Here is a 17,028-nt window from a genome sequence, read left to right as displayed (position 1 = left end):
GTACGTGATGCATTCATGTTTTATATGTGACGGACGTCTTAATGGATGTGTTGTCCTATGTCCTCTTTTTCTATGTACTACTTATATGTGTACTCTTTTAACAGTCCCAATACAAGCATTAAGTCCACGTTTTCAGCGACCTATCTTTTGGTTAAAAAAAGTGCTAGTAAAATGATGTATCGCCTTTAATCACAATATTCAATTTCATAATTAGAAATATAAACTGTTGTGCTGATCTTTCTATAATCAATGACGTATAACAGCATTACGTTTCTAATTTATAAAGCAAGTGTAGGACTTTTTTTTTTAAAAACCAAAGTAAATTAAATATTGATTAAATTTAGAGGCAAAAACTTAAAAATTCTCTTAGCTACTTTTAAATGTGTAAATGTTAAGGAAAAATAAGTATGCAATAGGCTTCTTTTTACAAAATCTAAATCATTTTTTCTCTTAAATTCTCACAATATCAAAATTTTCAACAACAAAAATACAGTAAATATTGCCTGAATTTTTCAACATTGTGTAAAATGACTAACATGACAAAGAAAACCCCTCCATCGTTTTAACGATTTTATTAAGAAACCAAACAAAAAAAAACATCGGATGATAAAAACCGAGAACTACTGATGGAATAAATAAGCCAAACCTTAGCATAAATCTGTACAAATTCTAAAATGAAACAAAGAAAACTGGTCCAGAGGATGTAAAAAGAGGAAAAGTTAAAAAATCAAGAGTAGAAGAGTGAATATTTCATTCCGTGAACACACTTTTGAAGCGCCACTAGGCTCAAAACGGGGTGAAAAGCTACAACGTGCTGAATAAGTGAGCCAACATATTAATGCTAATGACACCGTGTCCATGTCAAAGAGAATAACATTGGAAAGTCCAGCGCGGCTGGATTGGGAATGAGGTATATATGCTAATCCATCCTCCAAACAACATCTCTTCTCTCCAACCACGCGAGGGAGTTCAAGTAGACTAACGCCATTCGACAGCACCACACAAACGTACTTTTTCGATGTAAAAAAACGCTCCTTGTCTGGTCACGATGACACTCGCCTGGAGAATTATTCCTCGTGATAGTTCCATCCTATTTCATTAAATTTATAATGTAGCACCGGGCGATCTGCCCCGAAAAAAACAAAAAATCATGTATATATATAGTCCTAGTCTCAATGGATTGGACGCCTAATGCTGTAAAAGGGAGCTAACAAGTGAAATACTATGGAAAAAATAATCTACATTAGAGTGTTACTTGGGTCTGTAACCAGCGTGAATTTCTGTTAAAGGGTTAGTTTGTTTACTATCTTTTTTTAACTGCTAGTTTTCATGCAATGGCGTCTATCAACAGATATTAGCATTAAGCTAATGGGCGTTGAGACATCCAATCCATTTCAACTGGGATGACTGGTACGGAGTGACCATGTTTGATTGGGAAAATAACTTTGCAGTCCACGTAAAATAAAAAAATAAAAAGATCATTTTAAATATCAGGTCCATTTCGTCCACCGCCATCTAAAATTGTGTTATCATTACCTTCTAACTCTGTGCTAAGCTAACAACCTCCACTAGAATAAATTCTAAAAAATAAACAAAAAAAATCAAAACACCGCCTCCATGGAGAGAGAGAAGAGACTTCCACTAACAGCAGCACGTTTTCCCCCCGTGTTCCATTTTCTGTAACAGTGCGTTGACCCTCCTGAGGAAAAGAAATCCTAAAATCAAGTCTAGCTGGACCGTCTAGGACCCCCCCCCACCCCCTCTCCTGAACCCCTAGAATCCTCCCTGATCCGGGCAGATGCTCTTCATTGATGGACTGGAAGAGCGGTGTCAAGTTTCTCACATCCGTGTTGTGGAGAGCAGGGGTGGTGTTAGAGGGGGGGGTCCGTGGTCGCAAGCCCCCCGTTGGCAGGGTTCGGGTGCCCGAGAGGAGAATCTTGAGTCCATTAGCCCTAATAGAGTTAATGGAGAGGGAGGAAGGGGGGGTTGTCGAGGAAGCTTTAACTCTCCTCAAAGTCCTGAGACTCCACTTTGCACTTTTTGCTGGGCGGGGTCTCTTGGTCCACATCCTGGGGGAGATAAAAGACACCGATTGGCGGCTGCGTCACCCAATCGGGTTCTCCGACGACCCGACCCCGGTTACCTGAGGGGCTTTGCTGTCCGAGGAGTCTTTGTCCGCGTCTCGCTTTGGCGCTTCCGTGCTCTTACCTGCCGACGGCACGCTAATGTTAAGTAGCAAGGGCTAACGGCGCGGAAATATACACGGATCTCACCCCTCTTGGTTTCGGGACTCTGCTCGGTCTTGCCGTCGCTGCTTTCGCGGTTGGGCGCGCCAGTGGACTCGGGCGCCGGGCTGGTGCTACAGCTGGTTTCCTGTTTGATGGGCGACGAGTCGGCGATGGAGCTCTGGTTGCTGTTGTCGTCTGGAAGGCAATCGCGTGGCATTTAGATGGGTGGGGTAAAATGAAGAACATGTTTGGTACCCACCGTGCATGTCCATCATGCCGGGAGAAGAACTGTTCTCCGGAGTGGTCAGCTCGGAACCGTATTTCTCATCCTTGCCCTTCTTCTTGTTCTTGGTTTTCTTAAAGAAAATGGTGGACTTTGGTGTCAATGGAATTCACTTGGAAGATTTGCCGTTTGCTAAAAACTTTTGAAACCGTACTCACCTCATCCGACTTGGGCTCCGTCACCGGCACCCATTTGTAGATGCGAAGGGACGTGTCTCCCACCGTCACCCATTTCTTCTCCCTGGATGCAAATTTTCCGCCAATATTCACAACATTGCTTGATATTGCTCGAACAAAATAAGACTTTTTACTCACTAGCAGCCATTGAAATGTCTTCATCACATGAATTGGAACTCGATGGAGGTTCTTTGCCCAACTGTACAGTCCCCCCTTAACTTTTACCCCTCGTTATACCCTCACAAGCAGCAAGTTATCATTATGACCACGCCATGCCACATAAAAATGACACATTTGAAAGGAAATTGACTGAAATAACGATCTTTATCGAGGCCCCACTTACACTCTCCCTTATCCCCACCCCCATCGCCTTGTTCCCTTTCTCACTAGAAAAAAAAGGAAAGCAGTTGGTTAAAAGAACAGAAAACAAGCTAAAAGTCTTCCGAGTCCAAGTCTTGATCGTCTAACCATGGCCGGCTCGAGATCCACGGCTCTCCGGGACGTTTTTAAAGTCGAGTACGGTCGACGTTAGGGCGGGCGGTTTCATGTGACCGAGCGCTTTCGAAATGGCTCCTCGGCTTGTACCGCCCGCCGAGGACGAGCTGCTCTACCTCGGCCGAGATCCGGCTGCCCTCCGCCCACCCCCCGGTACACGCGTGTTCCGAGAAGCCACTCGACCGTAAACCGCCTCCCGATTGTTTGATTTCGGTTCCCTCCTACCCCCCAACAAGGCTTTCTCTTGTTAGATAACGAGAGAGACAGCTTTTTTTGTCTGTCTCTCTCTCTCTCTCCCCCCCCCGCCTTCCCATTCCGCCGCCGCCGCTTACCATTTTCGTACTTTCTCGATAGCGGCCATAACCCGCTTGATGTCATCCTTGGCCCGGCTACGGGTCTCCGCACGGACCGACCTGCCCGACATTGCCGCGGTAGGGAGGGCGGTTAATAATCGAAGAACGGGCTCGCCGGTCCGACTCTCGCTCGCTTCGGTTGAGACACAATGCAAACAGTGGAGAGAGCGGCGCACAACGGGCGCTGGTGCGCATGCGCGCCCCAGGGAGCAAACGGGGAAGGGCGGGGAGAGGACGAGCAGGAAATATGCCATAGATATCCTATATATAAAACGAGATGTTGGCCGGCCTGACTCAATGGCCGTCATTGACAGCGACAGAGGTCTGTTTAATGTTGACTTTTTGGCCATATTTTATACTTCCATACAGACGCCTGATCACTCTTGACTCAATTTGATATGTTAGCATGATGGAGCATTTTTAAGCCGACATTTCTGACTGCTACCAACAGAGAGCACTGTTGCGCATGCAAAAAGTTAGAGAGGATTTTACGTTTTAATTCACGCGCGTCAAGCCTCTCAAATCAGTAAGATTAATTGAAAACATTAACGAAACATTCTTCCAAAAACGTGAAACTTTATACTGTGAATATGTAGTTATACGAGAATTCAAATAACATCCATGACATAGTCTATTTTGGATTAATGTCTGGCTAGCCATACAAAACATGTTTAAATTCTATATTTTCATTCTTTAAAAAAAAGTCAATCAATTTTCATGTTTAAAATTTATATTTTTTATCTTTAAAAAGGTCACTACGTATTATTATCAATTGCATATTTACGTATATCCATTAACTTCCGCATGTGTAAACTTGGTCATAACTTGCTCCGATGCGATTGGTCCATTCTTTGTTCGTAGGCGTGGTTTCGATTTGGCTCTTTTGGGCGCCGCTCTCCCCTCCCGACTCGTGTGTGAAAGTTCTGGCGGAGGAGGTGGCAGCCACGGCCGAGGGAAGTAACTCTAGACCCGAAAAAGAGACTCTTCCTCCGGCCGCTGGCTGTCGTCCCGATTCGCTCCCGATTGGCGAAAAGTAACACAATTGGCTTTTTCTTCCGGGCTTGATGAGCTATTTTTTTGTTTTACTTGCGCATCTAGTATGAAGTCTATGCGCAGGTGCGGGTTAATTAGCAGCTAACCGAGTTTTTGGGCGTCCTCGATGGGGGTTCTTCTTCTTCTCGTCATCGCCTGAGCGTCGACCAACCATGGAGGGAAATGGAGACATGTCCGCCGAGCCCGATCCAAAAGGCGCTAACTTCAACTCGGATTGCGGGAGAGGTGCCCAAGAAATGCAGAGTAACGAAGAGGACGAGTGTGAAGAAGATGAGAAGGTAAAAAAAAACTTAAGAAAATGTCTTAAAGTTTTGTATACATTGTTAAACCAGTCATTGGGTCCTCCACATGTTTCCGATGCAAAGACAAATGTTTGATTTCCACAATCATTTCAAAAGAGAAGCTAAAGATTGTTTATGTTTTGTTACTAAAAACAGCACCTAATTACACGTGAGTCAATTATGAAGTGAGACATTTTAATTGCGATTTTCCCCGTCAATTTTATTCTCGTTTGAACCTTTTCTGACATTTTTTTTTCTTGCTAGCAGTGATAATTCTTTTTTCCTCTACTTGCCTTTTCTTATCCTTACAACACACCAAGATAATGTTATTTTGCAATCTTCTTCCTGAATTGTTTGTACATGCGCAGTAAGTAATTGGAACAGTCCATTACATGTCAATAAAAGGGGCAGTCAAAACAATCATGATAAATGATCATTTTTTTTTCAGTTTTAAATGTAATTATTAGGACTAAAATGCTAATAATTGAATTTTTGCTAAAGAACAAATGCCAAAACAATGATAACAAGTGTATTATTTTCAACTTTGACAACATTTGGCACTCAATGCATCTTGATTTTTGAAGTTGAAGACTTATTGGTCATATTTATCAAAACATTGTACACTCAAAAGTGGAAAAATGGGTACCAAAAAAGTAAAAAAAAACAACAACATTGGCACTCCACTGACAAAGTGCTTAGTGAAGCTTATAAAAAACATAATATAATTATTTATACCAATATATTGCAAATATATGAATAATAATCTAATGAATAAAAAAGTACAATGTTTACTTTTTAATTTTTTGGGGTACAAATATTCATTTTTGGAGTCGCTTATCCTCACGGGGTGCTCGAGCCTATCCCAGCCAACAACGGGCTAACAAGTATCATCGTTTTGTTCATAAAAGTAATTGTAGCCGTGGAAAAAAGGCTCACTTTATTATTTTTAGCAGGCATCAACAAGAATGTTTTTTTTTCACTTGGTTGGCTAAGCGTGTTTATAAATTGTATCGGCAATGCTTACATGACAATAACAATTTTGGTTTGTTGCGACTGGTTGAAGCATGCGTCAGGCTGGCTTGCGAGGGTGGGGACATTTTGGAGCACTTAAGTTATAAAACCCGAGAAATCATTTTCGTCTTTGACGCGGCCTCGGAGTGCAGGTGTGCCCTTAAAGCGACAGACATCTTTTATCAGATGCATCCCAGCGGGTAGAAGCCTAGCAACGGGGTCACGTGGAGGCGCTCCAAAAAGGGGTCCGTCTTCTGAGAACTCGGATGACGCTGGCTTGGGTTACATTTTCTTCCCACGCCTGCCAAAACGCATGTTACTGTATATATCTTTTATTTATTTATTTTTTTACAACTTGAACATGTGATATCTGGTGGAATTGCATGGGGATGGTGACTTTTTGACCAAAAACTGACCATCGGTCAAAAGCCTGAATATGTTAGCCGCAGAAGAACACAAAATTTGGGGGTCAAATTGTTCAGCTATTTTTAGGGGACTTAGCTATTGTGTTATTGTGTAGGACATGTGTCAAAGTGGTGGCCCGGGGGCCAAATCTGGCCCGCCGCATCATTTTGTGTGGCCCGGGAAAGTAAATCATGAGTGCCGACTTTCTGTTTTACGATCAAATTAAAATGAAGAGTATAGATGTATATTAAATTTCCTGATTTTCCCCCTTTTAAATCAATAATTGTAAATTTTTAATCAATTATTTTCTGTGTTTTTAGTTCAAAAATCATTTTGTAAAATCTAAAAATATATTTAAATAAAAGCTAAAATAAACATTGTTTTAGATCTATAAAAAACTGAATATTCAGAGCTTTTAATCCAGTTCTTTTAATCAATTTATTAAAAAAATATCTAAATATTATATCTAAAATGCTCCCGCCCACGTGAAATCTAATTGATGTTAAAGCGGCCCGCGAACCAACCCGAGTCTGACACCCTTGATCTATGAGATCATCATTTTCAAATTTAGAATCAGGCTGGGAAAAACTACTCATTTAAATTCGAATTAAATACTCTAAAATGGTCCAAATCCTTTTTTTGTCTTTTTCAGGGCTCATAAATAATCGGACACCACACAGTCGGTTGGCTTCCCTTCCCTAAACGTTAAGTCAATAAGCTATCAGGTTTAGAAAGGCAGAACGGAACCCCCGCTCAAGTTTGTTTTCCCACGCGTGTTGTTTTCAGAGCGCGCCGACAGCCTCAGGATGCTTGTTCACCTAAGCAGGATGCCCACACCTACGACACGAGCCGACGGGCTTTTAAGACTTCCGCCATTGTCCACATTGTCTTGTGTTATGGCGTTTCGTGCATGTCAAGTCTAATTTATGCACATATAAGCCTTACCCTCGATTCAGTCATCGTTTTTTTTAAATACGGCATAAACGCAAGAAAATACAGTAATTTCTTGCCATTGACCTCAAGAGCTGTCCAATCCATTTCGACTAGAAGGTGCTCGTCACTACAGTGTTTGTCCACGCTGGACAATGTTTAACTTTCTATATCGCTGTCAGCCAGGCGACCAGTCGTACGGGCGTCCAGTGTCTTTGTATACTTTAGCAGCTAAAAGGATTAGCGCAATCTGATTAAGTCCTTTTACCCGAGAGCCTGCTGCGTCACCTCCGATCTTTTATCTTTTTTGATTTTTGCCACTTGCTTCTCTTGAAATGACATGTGACAGAAGCTCATTTGGACCCAAGCGGTGATAAACATGTCTCTCGGTGGGAATTTACCTCGTGGCCAATCACCGGAGGCAAAGGAGGTAGGCAGAGTTGGGCATTAAATGTTGGCTTGCTTTTTAATTTAATGACTGGGAATTGTTAGCACGGTTGGATAAATTGTGCTGGCTTTCAAATATCGGGACTATCACTTTGCTTGATGATTATAATCCTCGCATTTTCAATCTAGGCTTCCATTTTTCGGATAAAAAAGTCAGTCCACGGGGTCGTTGAACTGTTTGAGTTCAGTCTTTGATAGCCCTTCCCACTCCAGATCTATTGGACTTGAAAATAATATTCGATCTGCTAGAGCACAGGTGTCAAAGTGGCGGCCCGGGGGCCAAATCTGGCCCGCCGCATCATTTTGTGCGGCCCGAGAAAGTAAATCATGAGTGCCGACTTTCTGTTTTAGGATCAAATTCAAATGATTATAGATGATGTACATTACATTTCCTGATTTTTCCCCCTTTTAAAATCAATCATTGCAATATTTTCAATCCAATTTTTTTTCTTTTGTTTTTAGTTCAAAGCGCATTTTGTCAGATCTAAAAATAAATATATAGATATTTTCCGTTTTCCACTTTAATATGGAACATCATTAAAAATATATTTTGTTTCCATTTGAAATGAAAAACATGATTAAAAAAAAATTTCCATTACGAAGAAAAAAAAGCTCAAATAAACATTGTTTTAGATCTATAAAAATGGATTATTTAGGGCTTTTAATCCAATTTAAAAAAATCTAAATATTACATCTAAAATGGTCCAGCCCACATGAAATGGCGTTGACGTTAATGCGGCCCGCAAACCAATCAAAAGCAATCAAAAGTTTGTTGATTTGTCGTAACTGGTAGTATGCCAAAATTATGAAGTAGTCCATGTAAAAATTCGCCTCTTTTAGAGCAACTCTGGTGACAGTCAATGAGTTAAATGCATTCCAAAGTCAAAGAGAGCGTCCTCATTCTGAGTATGGTGACTATTGCGCTTCTTTAAACGTCTGTATTTTGTCGCCAAACTACAGCAAGCCTTCTTCGCACTCTGCTCTTGCAGTGTGAGGTCACCATTGGACACAGCTTGGTGTTTTTTTCCGACTTTAAATCATGTCAACACAGGAAACAAAATCCCCCCGCGACCACTCGTGGAGTTCAAGAACCCAAAACTCTTCACGATTTTAAGTGTGTCAGTGTCCGCTTGGGTCGGCCATTCTCAGCTGGGCGGGTTTCGGCCTTGAGTTGGATTTTTTTCTTTCCACTTGAACAAAACATTGATGTGAGTTGAACTAGATAGAGGTTCGTTTATTTTACCACAAAGAGTCCAGAGAGAGTGAGAGAGATACCATGTTTATGTTAAAAAGTGGAAATGATGACATTTTTACAGGGGACATGCTACAGATCGACTTATAATAGATAAATATATACGTGTAAAAGTATTAAAACCTATTATGATAGGGGGCTCAAAGTCAATTTATTGATGGGGCGTGTCTTTGCCAAAATCAAAGACCCCCCCAAATATGTTTACCCAAAAATGTGACATTTTATATGGAAATGTTGACGTCTTCATGTTTCAGGAGTTTAATTTAATATAGTTTAATTTATAGTAAAAGCTGGCGATAAAAAGTGGACAGTTTTGCGACCAAAATGAGATTGGTTGATCTAGAAATAGGTTTGTTTTTTGTTTTCATAGCTCGCTTATGACCATCTAAAATATAAAAAGATGTGAGCCACACAATGGCAAGGAAGCAAGATGAGAGGTCATTCGTGACCGGCGCGTCTGTTAAAGCCCCTGCGTACACTAACCGCGTCCTAGCAACCGCAGAAAGAAACGCCGGCGGTGCTTCGTCACCCCTTTTTAACGTCTCTTCACCTTTGTTTTTGAAGGAGCTTTGATTATTTAAAAAATATATCCATTTTTTCAGTTCCTCGCGCACTGAATCTATTCTACGGCCTTATTTGGTATTTTAAAGTATTTTCTTAATTTTTTTTTTAATGAATGTATTTTTCGATTTGTTCTGTGCCAGTTTGGGATTTTTTTTACGTGGATTATTTCCATTTTGAACTGCGAGTTCATGTCAAATGTCCAATTTTGGACTCGACCTTATTGATCGGTGTGTCTAGCGAAAACCAAAGTTCGCTCATTTCCGTCTTTTAAAAGCGACCGAACGACGGCGTGTCTCGTTAAAAGCATAGAAGAGCTTGATCTCGGTGACCCGCTGGTGTTTGCTGTGGAAATAAAGCCTTGTTGGCAGTGTCGACAGCAAACGGCAGTGTCGACAGCAAACGGCCCCGCCGGGAAGGAAAGAACTTTACATTTTGGTGTTTTTCCCCTTCGGGGAATTCTGGAGGAAAAGGTCGAAAGTAGCCCCGTTTTTTTGGTAGCGTGGTGTGTTTTAGTTAGCTTGTCGCTTTGGTGTGGGCTTCATTGGAAACCTCTGATAGCTTATCAGTAGTTTTAACCTGCTCGAACTTTGCCACTCTTTTCTTGTAGTTCAAACGAGTTGAGTGTGTCAGGAATAGGGAGCACGTTTAAATGGGATCGGCGACAGGGATTGGTCGCATTTCAGTGCCATTAACAGCGGGCGACGTCCGTGTTCACGGATAAAAAATAATTATGTGGCTAGATTTCGCTCATCATGTTGACCCTTTTATGCAGGAATTATTTTATTATTATTATTTCAAACCTTACATGGCACTCATTTAACTCTTTGATGGCGCTGGACGTCCAATCCATTTGAACTGGGAGACAACTGGCCTCTCCCAAACATGAGGATTCATGGCCAGTCTTCCTGGTTTTAATGAATTGGACGTCTGTCGCCATCAATACACGTTGAGTCAAATACTATAAAATAATAATCAACTTTGGAGGGTTAATTGGGGCCATAACCAGTTTTATTGATTTAAATTGAATTATTTTTTTGCGATCAGGGCTATACCATACCAAAATCAACAAAAACGGAATTGACTCAGTATTTCTTTAACATTTTGGCCCAATACAAAATCTGAAAAACTGGATGGAGTTGACCTTTATTTTAGTAAATGTCACTACTTTTACCCAGAACCACTTTGCTAGGAGACCAGTGTTATTTAGTACGCTTCCGAAGCAATGCAACCCAAAACAAAGCGGTATTTAATGTTCTTTTGCATATCTTGACACACCTTCTTTTTTGACAAGCTTCTTTTTTTTTTCCGTCCTTCTTGTTTTTTCATGCAGCTGGACCACATCCTTTACCCTCCCTCCTCGGCGTCACTCAGGAAGTCCAGCCACCCTGAACTGTGTCTGCGCTTCAAGCGCCAGCTCAGCGACGACAGCAAGCACATGAGAAGACGCAGCCTAGGCGGGGGTCTCACAGGTAGACCCAGATAAATTTGCCCCTATGATGCTTGCATCGCTCACAAATACCGTATTTTCTCGCATATAAGCCCTATTTATAACTACAAAAAATGATGACTGAATCGAGGGTACGGCTTATATGCGCACAAGACTTACAGCGTAGCTATACTCTCTTTCACCAATAGACGTGGGGAAATTAACATTTACTATTTCTTGGTTATTTTCTGTTTTGCAGTAAGAAAACAACCATTACTGGATGATTTCATTCCTTATAATATTGACCCTAATAATGTGCTTTTGATTCATAGAGTATCTCAGAAATGCCACGTGCGATGATTTTTCTTAAAATGTTCCCTTCACAGTAACACATTTGTACTCCTTTTTAAAACCACAAACATGGAGGTGAAAATTGTTCATGGGAGGGCGGCTTATACGCGAGAAATTTCTAAAATTAAACTTTAAAGGCAAATTTAAGGGTGCGGCTTATGCGTGGGGCCGACTTATATGCAAAAAAATACGGTAGGTATTTTATGGACGAAAAGCTGCTACGTTTTCTTATTTTATACAGTGGGCTTTTATGACAAAGCAACAAAATAATCTGGAGGTATTTCGCTCACAAACAAAATTATACATCTGAAATAAACTTTAATCGATTGATTTTTTTTTTATTATAAAAGTTTACGTAAACTCGAATACTTCATTGATTTCCACAGATTTCGACCCCCCTGCTAATAGCGACGTAATAGAAAAGCACTGTTTCCGAAACTAGCTCCATCTGGTGTTAAAGCTAAGAGCTTCAACAGAATGCAGGCTGAATTCAAGCTTTTTACGCTGGCCATATTCAATGATATTTTCACTATTTGCTGCAGGCAGCGCAGTTAAAATCAAGGTAGCCATCGGCTCGCCGGCCAGAGTTTAAGCACCCCCGTCTTACGCAATATAGGCTTATCCTGATCTCTTAATTGCCATTCTGATTTTTGCTTCCTCTATCCTTGCCAGGAAAGTATCTCCTCTTTGCGGCCCACGCCCAGCAAACATGCCCCCCGCCGTCGTATCCCGATTCTTCCTCCAACCTGATCCGCATGAAGGCGCTGAACCTCGGCAAGTCGGACCCGTCCCTGACCTCCAGCTCGGTGAGTCGCGCGCCCCGGTGATGAACTTTAGTCGGTAAACAAACGCGGCGTAGAGGTGACCTTCAACGCGCCTCCGATCGATGCGGCCATCTCGTTGCCTCGCCTGCAGATCGGATCAAAAGAAGCGGCTAATCCCACGAGACGTTGGCGGGGGAAAGGTTAACGCCGCCGAAAACGTGTCCGCCGCCCGTTTTGCCTTCGGCGAACACGCCGAGGGGAGCCTAATGAGGATCGTGGCGTGACCAATTTAACGAATTCTATTTGAAAAGCATTGAAACAAAGCATCACGTGACCAAGGCTAATTGACTTAGGTAGATAAACACCTCCAATGTTCTGCCAATCGTGATTGTGCGGCTAACTAATCAACTCCAGCATGTTTACTCGTCTTATTGGCTGCGAAGTAAACAGATGACGAAGAAGGGAAACTCTGATGTTACTAATAAGATCATAAATTCCTTTTGCGTGAGAGCTTCAAGTCAAGTTCACATTTATTTATTTTCTTCCCTCAAGCGCAACAAATACGCTATTTGTTTAGGCTAGAGATGAATTCTTATTCCCTTTGAAAATAAGATCAGATTCTGAAGAAAAAAGATTTACATAAATTAATACAATTCCAAAGAACTTTCCCCTTTTTCCCTGATGTTGAAAACACATACATCTGTTACCACTAGGGGGCTCTGTCGTTGTTGTTGTTTTTTCTCGTGATAGGTAACATTGACTTTAGGCCCAGTTGTTAACATGTCTATCTTATTATTCTTTATTTTAAGAGATTAAAAAAACATCTTTAAAAAAAAAAAGGTTTTCCGAGCCACATTATAAGCATGTGCCATTGGTCGAAACGGTCCCTCCTCGATTTCAAGCTAGAAAAAGTCCGTTATAGGTCCATTATTGCTGTGTGTACACAACGTCAATGTTATCAGTCAAGGACATCGTCCAACGGCAATATGAGGGACAAGACACAGACACATGGAAGGTTAGGGATTATGACCGTCTTATCGCAATATCGCACCACAAGTTGAGTATTGATTTGCGGGACGCGCCACCCCGAGGGCGGCATACCAAGACAGCGCCAACGTATGGCGTCCACACGGGTGGGAAGATAAGACGACAATGGCATCCATTGTTCATTATTTTCTTGATTTAACAGCCGCCTTTGTCGGGTTTGTACGTACCACGCGAACGTGTGTTTAGTGGCGATACCAGATGACAAAAAATGGGCCTCAAAGTGCAAGATTTGAGTCATAAAATAGACGTCAAGAAAATTTGAAATAACTCGCGTCACGTGGGACGTGGAGCAGTTACTCGGCTGATTTAAATAAATGTACATTTTTTAAAACTTTTGAAATGTGAGCAGAAATTAGAATTTTTGTCAATTTGGCCTTTTAAAATGAGTTTATCTGGTGTAAAAAATGTTTTAAAGCTCCACACACTTTATTTATAATTTGTCAATTTGGCCTTCTAAAATGAGTTTATCTGGTGTAAAAAATGTTTTAAAGCTCCACACACTTAATTTATGCAGTCAATGTGATTTATTCAAAAATGGTTTGTTTGAAATATACTTATGAGTTCAAAATTTCAAATCTTTTTAACATTCAAAATATTTTTTAATTATAGAAGTCACAAAATGGGGGATTTTAATTAAAACAAATTGGTTTTAAACACAATCTATACCCCCTATGGTAATAGTAAATGTCATCATTAATATTCAATTTTTAGTGATGGATGTATTGCATTTCACAACTAACTGATTTAAGCTTATTTTAATCAAAAAATCCAATTTTTCCGTTTACATCTTTAACCTGAGCAGCATTCAGAATGGCAAATAAAGTCTCCAACGCAGTATCTTCTCCCGTCTGGCGGAGTGCGACAATGCCAGGAAGGACATCCTCTCGGTATATTGTCACCAAGCCCCCCCCTCACCCGTCCCCTCTTACTCCCCCGCCTCCCCTCTTCCTCTGCCGTCATCCTCCCTCCTTTTCCTCCACCGCTCGGGGGGGAAGACGAGTCAGGGGAGGCGTCCGGGACGAGCGTGCGGCGCGGCGCCTGAGATCAAATGGTAGTGAGGTAGCGAGGCTAGGAAGGTCGCTCCGGGCTGATTGAACCGGGCCCGGCCGCCGCTGCGTCTTTGCGGGGGCGAGCTGGTCCGCCGCCATGGATGAGTCCAGCATTCTCAGGCGCAGAGGGTTACAGGTAGGCGAGCGGAATGAAACCTTTTTTTTTTTTTTTGCTCTAGCCGATCGCATTCATTCCTGGGTGAGCATGATTGAAGTTTAGTTTGCAGTGGCTGGCAAAGATGCGTTGACGCTAAAGGGTTTCCCTTGGTGCTTTATAAGCCTTGCGGGCCAGCAGGATTTTTCTCAAGGATCAAATGAAGTATAAAAAGTATACGTATTTTAAGAGTGTCACTTGATGTGGTCGATATGTTAACAAAGCCGTCTCTGCTTTCTATAATTGCGCTGTATGTTAAAACTGACCCCCCTCGACTACCCAATTCGATGGTTTGAGTTTGATTTATTCATTAAGGGGCAGCACATGTTAATGAACATATTTATATTCATGTTAATGAACATGTATATGTAAATATGTCAGATTGTAGCCGAGGGCTAATTTCTATCTTTAGTCTCTTGTGTAGGTTGAACATAAATGATGACACCTACTAGACACACACACACACACATGTAGCACATACTGCGTTGTGATTGCAATTTTGTTTGTCTAACAGCCAGGCTTTAAGATGATTGGCCAATGGGTTCAAAGATGGGAGTTCATTGTATGTTAATTGGTATTGAGTTCCAGATATGAAGAAAGAAGGCGCTTTGGCTAATTTAGCACTTTTTTAAGGGAACTACACAGTCGCCTCTAGAGCCAGCCCTTGTTAATGTTATTTTTTTAGTACAAAATCTTGTATTGGAGGAGGAGCTTTGTGTTGGAAGATTTTATAAACTAAGTTGGCATCTGCATATTTAACAGTATTGTCCCAGTTCAGGCGTTTGTGTGTTTTTTTTTTTATATCTTGGACTTGACTAAGGCACAACCCGTAGTTCTTTTCAGTTGTAAAATAAAACAAAAATTGGATTTGCAGTGAATGCAATGAATTTTCACTTCTTTTCATATTAGGGCTATTGTAACTTATTTTTATTTATTGAAACCCCAATGAAAAAGTAACTGTTTAACGATATCATTATTCTCCAAAGCAGATACTTGCGAAAATCACATTTTGATGGCCCTCCTTATTGTTCCTTAGAACAGCCTGTTTTTTTTGTTTACCCCTTAAATGGCCTCGGAGACGCACAGTGGCAGATTTTCCCGCTGTGACCTGACGAGCTGTGATTGGTGGAAACGACACGGCTGTAAATCACCTCCCGCTGATAATTAGCATCGCGTGTGGCTGTCGCGGCTCCCCGAACAAAAAAAATATGGATGCTCACCTGACGGCCAGACGGGAACGTAATTGATAGCTAAGGGACAGCTTCGTCTCAACGTGTCAATTTATTTGATAAAATCAAAGACAAGGATTTAACCGGGGCTATGTTGCCCCACTTTGACTGCCTTAAAGGAATATTGAATGATTGCACAGCATTTATAGTGCAGCTAGCACGCCATATAGTTGCTCATCGATTCTGGTTATGACATCACCACTAGAATTGACGATCATTTCCAAGCTTTCTATGTGGATGAAATGCGGCAGTCGCATCAGGAGGGAAATCCAAGTCGGTCATCCCCGACTAAAACGACAGCGGTCCACCAGAAGAGGTCACTAATTGACCGTGGGACAGTCAGTAAGCTGTCACGAGAGTAAATTCCAATGCGAGCACATTTTTTTTTGTATGCGAGTCCTAGTCACCTGATTTTTCTGGATTTGTCAATTTCTAGTCGCGAGCCAATACCTCTGAAATGTTGTGTGTGTGTGATGTGAAATCATATTTCGCCAATTTGAAGCTATCCTAACATAGCTAAGAAAAGCAGTGGTCCTAACCTAGAACAACAACATTTCTTAGCCAATACATTACGTAAAAAGATTTGAACTTTCATGAACTCAAAATAGTTGGTCATGATTGAGAGTTTCTTGACTTTTTGACATTTTATCTTCTGAAAGGCTTTGTGGTAGTAAATATCTGCATGTCTGAATTTATAGGTTAGGTTAGAACTTTATTTCATCCCGTATTCGGGAGATTTCTTGGTTGCAGTAGCAAGACAGACACAGAAGACATTGTAGACCTAGGTAAAAAAAACTGGAGCCACACATAGGAAGTCCACAAGGTGGGGGACCTTCTGCAGACTGAGACTGAATAAAAATAATAATATAAAAGCTTAAACAGAGTTTATATAAATTGTTTGAAGTGGAAAAAATAATTTAGCAGTAAAAAATAGAAAAGGCAAGCCAATGATAATATCCTTAAAACTGAGTAAATACATTTGAAACCCCCGATCTTTTTGACTCCGTCGTGTGAAAATGTCCCGATCGGGTCCCATTTGCGATAACGTCATCTCATCGGGGGCTTCCCTAAAAGAAACAATGTGAAGGAACTTTATTCCAGCTTTCATTGCACCACATTGCTGAAGTCAGATGTGATTATGTTTGCGAGGATTTTGAGTTATCCCTCCCGTAACGAGCGCCGGCCGCAGGCCTTTTAATCCCTGGGGGATTCAGTGAGTTCTTTGTTGGACTTTCTCACTACAAGCCTGACCTCACTTTAACCTGACGCACAACCATGTAGTCTCACTGCCGCCTTTTTTAATACGTTGTCTTTTTTCTCTTCATTCACAGAAGGAGCTCAGTCTTCCCCGAAGAGGCAGTCTGTGAGTACACGAGTGACTGATGTCACCTGTCAATCCATTTTTTTTACTACTATACATGTTATGAATGTTTATAATGCTGCTGACAAAAGTGCAGAGATATAAGGAAATGGTAAAATGCCCATGTATACAACACATTGACACTACTGAAACAAACTTTGCAGAACAGC

The 17,028-nt window shown here is 41.3% G+C and overlaps 2 protein-coding genes across 6 annotated transcripts in view; one reads left to right on the top strand and one right to left on the bottom strand.

Moving 5' to 3' along the window:
• Positions 1–557: 557 nt before the first annotated feature.
• Positions 558–3,743, bottom strand: bcl7a (BAF chromatin remodeling complex subunit BCL7A). Its single transcript, XM_077623359.1, has 6 exons — positions 3,515–3,743; positions 2,670–2,751; positions 2,488–2,584; positions 2,274–2,423; positions 2,144–2,208; positions 558–2,069 (listed from the first exon to the last, which is right to left on the bottom strand). The coding sequence occupies exons 1-6, from the start codon at positions 3,604–3,606 to the stop codon at positions 2,001–2,003; spliced, it is 555 nt and encodes a 184-aa protein (XP_077479485.1). The 5' UTR covers positions 3,607–3,743; the 3' UTR covers positions 558–2,000.
• A 687-nt stretch (positions 3,744–4,430) lies between these two features.
• LOC144090813 (microtubule-associated serine/threonine-protein kinase 3-like) overlaps positions 4,431–17,028 on the top strand; it is a 34,853-nt gene continuing 22,255 nt past the window's right edge. For 4 of the 5 annotated variants that reach the window (XM_077622636.1, XM_077622635.1, XM_077622640.1 and 1 more), the window contains exons 1-4: positions 4,431–4,866; positions 10,809–10,947; positions 11,928–12,061; positions 16,830–16,861. In XM_077622636.1, the coding sequence (XP_077478762.1) occupies positions 4,741–4,866; positions 10,809–10,947; positions 11,928–12,061; positions 16,830–16,861 (431 nt within the window). In that variant the 5' untranslated portion in view covers positions 4,431–4,740. The remainder of the gene's footprint in view (positions 4,867–10,808; positions 10,948–11,927; positions 12,062–16,829; positions 16,862–17,028) is intronic. The other variant, XM_077622641.1, reaches the window with a different exon arrangement.

This window comes from Stigmatopora argus, chromosome 16, assembly GCF_051989625.1.
Source record: "Stigmatopora argus isolate UIUO_Sarg chromosome 16, RoL_Sarg_1.0, whole genome shotgun sequence".
Lineage (NCBI taxonomy): Eukaryota > Metazoa > Chordata > Actinopteri > Syngnathiformes > Syngnathidae > Stigmatopora > Stigmatopora argus.
The sequence above is the reverse complement of the archived record's forward strand: the minus strand, read 5'-3'. Positions and strand labels throughout refer to the sequence as shown.